This window comes from Phoca vitulina, unplaced genomic scaffold, assembly GCF_004348235.1.
Source record: "Phoca vitulina isolate PV1807 unplaced genomic scaffold, GSC_HSeal_1.0 scaffold6, whole genome shotgun sequence".
In the NCBI taxonomy this organism is placed as follows: domain Eukaryota; kingdom Metazoa; phylum Chordata; class Mammalia; order Carnivora; family Phocidae; genus Phoca; species Phoca vitulina.
In genome coordinates, this window is record NW_022589709.1 from 67,133,134 (window position 1) to 67,142,375 (window position 9,242).

A 9,242-nucleotide genomic window follows, 5' to 3' on the forward strand; every position below is an offset into this window, starting at 1 on the left:
TTCCCCATTGTATTAAAGATACCTATCTTTGCCAAAATCAATTATCCACGTAAGTCTGGATTTATTTATGGACTCTCAGTTCTATTCCATTGATCTTTGTCTATTCATCCCAATACCATACTGTCTTAATTTTAATTTTTACTATTCTATAATAAGTTTTGAGAGCAGTTAGAATTCTTCTAATATATTATTTTTCAAAATTATTTTGGCTAGAATCTTTGATAAGCTGATATTAATATTTATGTGAAAAGGAAATTTCCTTTAAAAAAAATCTTGTACATTGTTGAGATTTTATTGAATCTGCAGGTCAATTTTGGGAAAAACTGCAATCTGAACATGAGTTCACATCTTCATAAGTCACATGTCTTTCAATTCAGGGATATGTTAAGATCTCTTTAGGTTTTAATTTTCTTTTGCAGTATGTTGTTTCCATTAGATAGACCTTACACATCTTATGTTAAATTTATTCCTAAATATTTTCTATACAGTTGTAAATGGCATTTTCAGAAATTTTTATTTTCTAATTGTCCGTTGCTAGAAATAGAAATACAATTTCTTAAAAAATATATTGCCCTTGTATACTAAGACCTGGATACATTCATCTACTCTAGTACCTTTTTGGATTTAGCATTTTCGCTGCTAACCAGTAAAGATGGTTATTCTGATGTTTGTTTTCAGTTATTTTTCTTATTATACTGGTTAAGTAAAACTTTGCATTATCACCAGTTTTAAGGGAGAAAGCCGTTCAGTTTTTGATCATTACATGTGATGTTGGTTTTAAGTTGAGGATGTTCTCTTATATTTCTATTTTGCTGAGAGTTTTTGTCATGAATAATGCTTTTTAGGCATCTGTTGATGATCATACGATTTTTCTCCTTCCTCCATATATGGTGAATTTTATTCATTGATTTTTTTTTTCACACATTAAACCATTCTTGCATTTCTCAGACTTTTCTGGATTCAGTTTGTTAATTTTTGCATTTATGTTTATGAGTGGCACTGGGTTTTGTTTTTGTTTTTTTTTTTTTTTGGTGGTGTCTTCACCTACTTTTGAAATCAGGGTAATAGTGATTACCTCATCAAATGAATGGGGACATGTTACCTTCTCTGTCTTCCGGGAGAGTTTACATAGGATTCATATTATTTGTTTGCTAGAATTTACCATTTGAGCCTGAGATTTTCTTGTGGGAAGAATGTTAGTTTACTTCAAATTTTCTTTCAGTCTCTTTCAAGGAATTCATCCATTGACTGGTTGCTATTTTTGTTGAGGTTGTTAACTTTATTGCTTTTTATATTATACCCAGATTTTATAGTTGTTTCCACAGGAGAGTCAGTCTGTTGGGATCTTATTACTCTATTTTTATATTTGAACTTACTCTAAAGATGACTCACTTCCTGTACACTTAGGGATCTCTAACTTTGGGTTAGGAACTATATTAAGGTAAATACTTGTGAAAAAATGAAATTTATCATTTTTTTCTGGTAGTTATGTGAAAATTTTTTATGTGGTTTTAGTTGGAAATTAAACATTTTTGCTTTAAAAGTTGTTGGGAAGGGGTGTACTCTAAGGTGTTGTGACCTGGCTCAACTTTTTAATTGTTTTTTATTGCAGAATTTTATTTCAGTTTTTTAAATTGAATACTTAACAGTTTTTCATTATGCTAAATTAAGCTCATGTTTAGAATCAGGGACTATTCGTTGTTTATTACTTGTGGTTTTACAGACATTATATTTCTTTTCTCTCCAGAATTAAAAAACATATCTGGCCTAATGTTCCAGATCCTTCAAAGAGTCTTATTGCCCAGTGGTCACCTCATACACCTCCTAGGGTAAGATAGCAGTTTTTCTGACTTGTTTATACACGGGCATGTTGGGTACATTTACAGAGTTGAACCAGATGATGAGCCCAAATTGAAAAGTAAATGATAATAAAGTATTATCACAACATATTCTGATACTCCTTATTCTATTCAGTGAACATGAAAAGCACTTGATTAACTTTTCTATTTTACAAGTTCAATGTGTAAATACTGCTCTTTGGTAACTGTGTTGTAAGGCAAGCATTTTATATAGGATATTAAAATCAAATTTAACAGTATACCAGTTTGATGCTGTTGAAATGATTTCTAGAAACCTAGACTAAATTCTTTGAACCTCCTTAAAGGTGAAATGACTGAACTTTATTACCTTCTAATAATCCTTGAATTTAATGTTAAAATGTAGAACACATTTTAATCTTACCTTCTATGAGACTTAAGTCATTTGAGTTTGATTTTTCTAGTTTTTATATCCTGATAATCGTAGGCTCCATAGTCTTTGTACACCAGTAGCTTATCAGAATTGAACAACAGTATTGATTTGGAGTTCTGGTGAAATACAGTCTGATTCATGCTTCTCAGAATTGTTTCCACAGTATCTGCAGTTCAGCTAGTTGACAGGGCTCAGTGATCCAGATTATCTCTGCACCATGGGAATTACTGAGAAGTTTCAGAGATGGATTTCTCTGTGGTTTTAACTAGAATTTGCCATATATGTTTCAGAGTTTGAGTGAATATATGCCAGAGGTAATAATACATTTTTTTCTTTCTTTCTTAGCATAATTTTAATTCAAAAGATCAAATGTATTCAGATGGCAATTTCACTGATGTAAGTGTTGTGGAAATAGAAGCAGCAAATGACAAGAAGCCTTTTCCAGAAGATCTGAAATCACTGGACCTGTTCAAGAAGGAAAAAATTAGTACTGAAGGACACAGCAGTGGTATTGGAGGGTCTTCGTGCATGTCCTCCTCTAGGCCAAGCATTTCCAGCAGCGATGAAAATGAGTCTGCACCAAACACTTCGGGCACCGTCCAGTACTCCACGGTGGTGCACAGCGGCTACAGACACCAGGTGCCCTCGGTCCAAGTCTTCTCGAGATCCGAGTCCACCCAGCCCTTGTTGGATTCTGAGGAGCGGCCGGAGGAGCTACAGCTGGTAGAGAACACAGAGAGCAGTGTTGGCAGTCCGCCCAGGCAACAGTATTTCAAACAAAACTGCAGTCAACGTGAAACCAGCCCAGATATTTCACATTTTGAAAGGTCAAAGCAAGTTTCATCAGTCAATGAAGAAGAGTTTGTGAGACTCAAACAGCAGATTTCAGATATTTCACAGCCCTATGGATCTGGGCAAATGAAAATGTTTCAAGAAATTTCTGTAGCAGATGCTTTTGGCCCACGTACTGAGGGACAGGTAGAGAGATTTGAAACAGTTGGGATGGAAGCTGCAGTTGATGAAGGAATGCCTAAAAGTTACCTACCGCAGACTGTCAGACGAGGTGGCTATATGCCTCAGTGAAGACTAGTTCCTGTTATGACTTCAGCAGTACCTGTAAACTAAAGCTAATTTTATCTGTTATTTCAGATAAAAATAATCTTCACTCACTGAAGATGATCATTTGCCCTTGCGGACAACAATAAACTGTCCTCCCACATGGGCTATTTCCCTTCCAGAATATCTGGGATTCTACTTTCAAGCACTACATAAACTGACTTCATCCTCTGAATAGCTGAATGATTTTGTGCTGTTTCAGGATGTTTGCACTGAAGAAAAAGTAAAACTTTGTTTTGGTAGCTAGAAAACAGAGGGTATTTAAATAATAAGCAGTGATATACTTAGTACAGCTATACTGATTTTAATGAGAATAGGCACCAAATAAAGTGGCTGAGATAGAGTTAAGACAATTAGATGAGAGATCTAGACTCTCTACTTCAGCTGACAGCATAGAGAGAGCTGCAGGTGGCATAATTACATGAACCCAGTTTTTGTTGCCTGACCAAAACCAACCAAAAAAATTAGTGGGCTTAATTATAATATCACCCACAGGAAGTAGTAGACATTCTCTTCCAGTGGTAACGATGCTGCCAGTCACTAGACGAATGGAATTCGAGTGTGAATTTTGCAAATTACAAAAAAATCTTGGATTATATAATCATAAGTAATCTAAAATTTTCAAAATTTGCTTTCTGTCATTATTCACAAATTCAGCAGAGTGCCCAGTTAAGAGCTAGGAATGAATGCCAAACTGTGTTAGCCATCTTAATAATTTAAGTCTTTATAAATGGCGAAGAATTTTTAACATTTTTCTATATATATATATATATATATATATATATAAACATTGACCCTTTGTTAAAAATGCTGGAGAATTTGGTTGATGAAGCACTTTATACAATGTTAAATTAAAACACATTTTAAGGTGAAGATACATGTTTTGTTTTTATTTTTAAGTAGGCCAAGATTCAAAGGTTTGTTTTTGGGTTTTTTTCCTAGTGTTTGAAGCAAACGAAGAGCACATGGGCACTACTTACCAAAATAAAGCACCATCCAAAAATGTACATGTTGATGTTAGTAAATGTCACAGCGCATACCCTGTTATAAAGGCACTTCATGAAGGGATAGTATTTTAATATCTGCCAGTTCTGAGGTAGGTGGAACGAACTTAGTTCCACACTGTGATTTAGAGAGAGTTTTAAACCTCTCCCTGCAAGTTCTGTTCTTCCCAGAGAGAAGTGAGCCAGGCTCCAGAGTTTAGCACTTAACCCCACTTTTGCATTTTTGCCATACCCTACCCAGCACATTTGACAAGGAGGCTAGGCTAAAGACAGGAACAAGATGTATGAAGAGATTTTCATAAATCATTAGTGGTTGACCAGTGCTAGGAGGTCCATTTGCAGAAAGTATGTTTTGGTTTTCTGTCATATTTAAATCACCAAAACCAGGCCAACTTCAAATATTTTGTAGAGGTTATTCAAGAATAAAAGGCTAAGAAAAGTTGCTATCCATTGACAGTTGAAATCTAATTCTACTCACTACTCTCTCAGAATATTGTTCATATTAGACCTTCTGTTTATTAGACTTTATCCTTTATATTCCTGCCTGCTGTGTTTCAGAGCGCTTGTGAGACACATGAGAGAGGCAGAATGACAGCATGAGAAGTACATGAGGAAGACTGGACACACAGAAGCCAAATAGGGACAGAGGGACCCCAAAGTCACACTACAGGATAATGGCACCACTACCATTTAGGTTTGTCAAAGCCTGATCCAAACTAGGATTACATTTATCTTGCTAAGAATCTGTCAAGAAATATGTATCAGCTTTATTTTTCATTTCCTCCAAGTAAGTAGTCATGTTATTTGTAAAAATGGTCAGCTCTGCCCTTCCTCAGGCTAAACAGCAGTGTTACGAAGAATTCTAGTGTGACATTTGTACTTGGGGGCATGGGAGCAGTTATAAAATGTAAACTCACAATCTAAGGGAATGAGAATGAAGTTATTGAAGAAAGAACACTGTACAAGCAAATCTGCTGAAACTTGTATAGAACATGGTGCCCTGAGTGCCCCCCCTTCCCAGGTGCAAGAGCACTTTAGACATACTAAATGGATAGTTGCTGAACCAATAATCCATTCAGAAATAGCCCTAGATTTGATTACTAATATGTGATAGACATCTTTGCCCAACGAGAGAAGCATTCATGAAACTTGTTTTAAAGTACAAAATTAACTTTCCTAAGCCATGTCTTAGGATAATTTGTGGGGTTTTCTTCAGGTTTTTAAGATAATTTGTTTTGAGGCATGTAAATTGTATTTTACATAGAGAAACAAATCTTGTTTGTATGAAAATTAGTCTATATATAAGTTAGTAGATGTGATCCTCACTAAATCTTGAGTATCCAGAAATTTCCTTTAAAGTAATGCTGACAAAGCCTCTCTATGGACAAAAACTAATGCACTGCTTCTGATGCACTTGGCCTCACAGAGGAGTAAAAAATAAGCACGTGTGCCACAGGTACTGCTATTGTAGTTTGACTGTTACTGGTGTGTTTGGTACCCTACCCTCATCCCTTATAAAGGCATGATGCTGAGCAACTATGGGAAAACTCCCAAACTTAAAACCCATTAAAATCTAAAAAAAAAAAATTTTAAACTTGGATCAGTCAGCACTCAGGAACATACCCAACATGTAAATAGAAGCAGGGGAAAAAGCAGAACCATTCACACGTTCTGTGTTCGTATCAGTTCTCTACCTAGCTGTTCATTTAATTGCAACCTTACACATGAAGTTACCTAATCTTCCTAGCTTACTGTGAAGTTCATTTCTACTTCATGAACCTTGTACTTGTAAAACATTTATTTATGAAAGCTCATCCTTTAAGTAGAACATATTAAATAGTTTCATAAGTAGAAATCAAAAAAAAATTTTTAATGTCTTTTTTCTATCCACAGGGTTAACTATTTAAAATCATGACAAATAATGTAGAAGTAGGATAATCATATCAGACAATTCTCTAAAATTTGTTAATTGGCATGTATTGACCAAGTATAAATCAAATAGGAGAGCTCTTCCTCTGTTCTGTTATATTCTACATCATTTTCCTATGTTTGGTTTTAAGAAGACATTTTTAAACCATATACTTAATGTTACTTTGTTGAAATGGGTAATATGTCAATGTAATAAGCTATATAACATTTTTTAAATTCAATTGCTAAAAGTTACTGGGATACCTTTCTGTTGCAGGTCATGTTCAATTCTATTGCCTAAGTAAGATTGCTTTTAAAAATTCATTGCACTTTTCTATATATTGAGAATATGGAGCCATCAAATGGCAAGCTGTTTATGTTTAATGTAAAATTGGTGATTGTTGGGGCGCCTGGCTGGCTCAGTTGGAAGGGCATATGACTATTGCTCTCAGGGTCATGGGCTCAAGCCCCACCTTGGGTGTAGATACTACTAAAAAAAATAAATTTTAAAAAATAAAAATAAATTTGGTCATTCTCATGGATTTCAAAGATGGTATAAACTAGCAACTTACAGCCTAATTCTTTTAAATGGTCTTTTGTCAGCAGTTCCTTTTCAGAATACTTACAAACAATTCAGATATAAGTCAAAACAAACTTTCCAGAGCCAAATGTACTATCCTTTCGATTAATCTTTTTTTTTTTTTTTTTGTCGTATGGGCTACTAGTATGCATTAGCGTGATATTCTAGTATACATTGCATTCAAAAGAAAAAGAAGGCAACTTGGTGTGTGCTCTACTGTTGTCCGTTTTTTCCTAAATTTTTAAGAGCTTTTTGCAGTCAGCAGCTCCTTCAAGTGGATTATTTAACTTCATTACCCAGTGCTTTACTGTTGATTATGATGAAAATGCATTGAAGACCAATGGAGATAGCTAGATGTTCTAGATCTTTTATCCCTTAAAGACAAGCTTTGTCTGAATGGTAACTACACGTTTCAAATGCTGTAACAGGAATACCAAAATGTGATGTCAAATAAAGGGATATTTTAAAAGCAGATATTTGAAAATTCTTTAGTCTCAATATATGTTACTGAATATACTCTAAACAAGTGTGCAATTTGCTAGTACTACAGTACAGTGATTAGCATTAGGTGTGTATCCTGTTTATATCCTAGCTATGTACCTTTTACTTGTAAGTGCAATCCTTTGAAGTTCACTTGCTATTTTACCCCCCCCAGTCTACTTCATATAGAAGGCTTGTCTAGAGAGACTATTGTATTTTTACCTCTGTAGTGAATTGCATGTGCTAATTGTTAACATAGCTATCGGTCTTATGTTAACATAACTCTAAACATTATTGTAAACGTTCTTATGTATCAGCTCTAATATTTCAAGTAAATTTAAGAAATAAATTCTTGTTTAAATTTTTTTCTGTGTGTGATCACTAGTATGATGTCATTACATGTAATGCTTGAGTTAACAGTATTTGTCACTCCTGCTGTTGGGTCTTAGTGTAAACTAGATGCTTTTAGAGGGTTCTGTGGCTTTTTAAATGTCCATTTAGCACAACGGAATAGGTTTTAGAAGAAAATCGATACATTATCTTGGTCTTAATAACATAGAATGGACCAAGAGATTGTAAATCTGGAAAACTGGTAAATGAACTTGCCAAGATGAGTTCTGGAATCCCAGCACCGTACCACCTCCCAGTGGATTTTTTTTTCTACTGGGCTGCCAAGAGACCAGCCAAGTACAGAGGTAGTGCGCCATCTAGTGGCCGGTGTGTAGCCACAATGCTAAAGTCTCCTTAACAGAGAGGCATGAAGCCCGCTGATACACAGCATCCCACGGCTACCCCGAGGTTACTTAGTCTATGAAACTAAGGCAACAATTCCACCTGGAAGAAAATCCTGAACTATTAGATCTGCACATCTTCACATTGTGAATTTATCTAAAAGATGCAGTGAGTCAAATCCACAAAATATTTAAGGAAGAAGGTACTCAAAGGCACTGAGATTCTGACAACAGAAAACCTAACGCTGCAGGAGCACGCAAAGAATGGAAAGGCAGCCATTCTTCCCTCTCAGACCAAGCCAGCGTGGATTTGGCCCCTTGTTCAATAGAGACTTACGAACACCTGGACTCCTAACCGGCCTTAGAGCCTAGCTAAGGACCCCTGAGAAAGTAGAAGCTCCACATGCAGAATTTTGACTGGCAAGTGTTGGCTGCTCATTGCTGGGCTGCATGTTCGCTGCATGCCCGCCAGTTCTCATTACCTACCGGGGGCCACAGGCTGGTGCGGGCGTTTAAAGGTGAACACGTATGTACCATCTGTGAAACACTCATGTTGGGTCAGTAAATCCTTAAAAACTCTTCTGAGGTAAGCATCAGAATTATTGGCCGAGGGGCGCCTGGGTGGCTCAGTTGGTTAAACAACTGCCTTCGGCTCAGGTCATGATTCTGGAGTCCCGGGATCGAGTCCCACATCGGGCTCCCTGCTCAGCGGGGGGTCTGCTTCTCCCTCTGACCCTTCCCCTCTCATGCTCTCTGTCTCCCATTCTCTCTCTCAGATAAATAAATAAAATCTTTAAAAAAAAAAAAAAAAAAAAAAAGAATTATTGGCCGACTCAGGTTTAACAACTTGCTCGGGGTCATATGTTAGACAGCGCAATGGGGTTCCAACTCTAACCTGACCCCAAAGCCCATATCCTTTGCTGTGTACACCATCTGTCCCTAGCTGCTTTTAGTGAAAACCTTGCTCATCAGCACATCTGCGGCCAGCGTGCACAGTGAATCACTTCTGTTTCCTAGACCTTGCTAACTCTTCAGGGTTTCCCCCTCCTCACCGCAGCCTCCGCCTCACCAGCTACTGCCCCCAAGATTCCCCGTCCCCAGCCCTGAGCCCAGAACAGTGTTTCTTCATCAGGATCCCCTTAGGCCCTCATCTGAGTTGGCTCAGAAGCCTGC

The 9,242-nt window shown here is 36.6% G+C and overlaps 1 protein-coding gene across 3 annotated transcripts in view; it reads left to right on the plus strand.

The window, feature by feature from the left end:
* IL6ST (interleukin 6 signal transducer) overlaps window positions 1-5,185 on the plus strand; it is a 50,469-nt gene extending 45,284 nt beyond the window's left edge. For all 3 annotated transcript variants that reach the window (XM_032404402.1, XM_032404403.1, XM_032404404.1), the window contains 2 exons: window positions 1,748-1,829; window positions 2,596-5,185. In XM_032404402.1, the coding sequence (XP_032260293.1) occupies window positions 1,748-1,829; window positions 2,596-3,333 (820 nt within the window). In that variant the 3' untranslated portion in view covers window positions 3,334-5,185. The remainder of the gene's footprint in view (window positions 1-1,747; window positions 1,830-2,595) is intronic.
* Window positions 5,186-9,242: the final 4,057 nt, after the last annotated feature.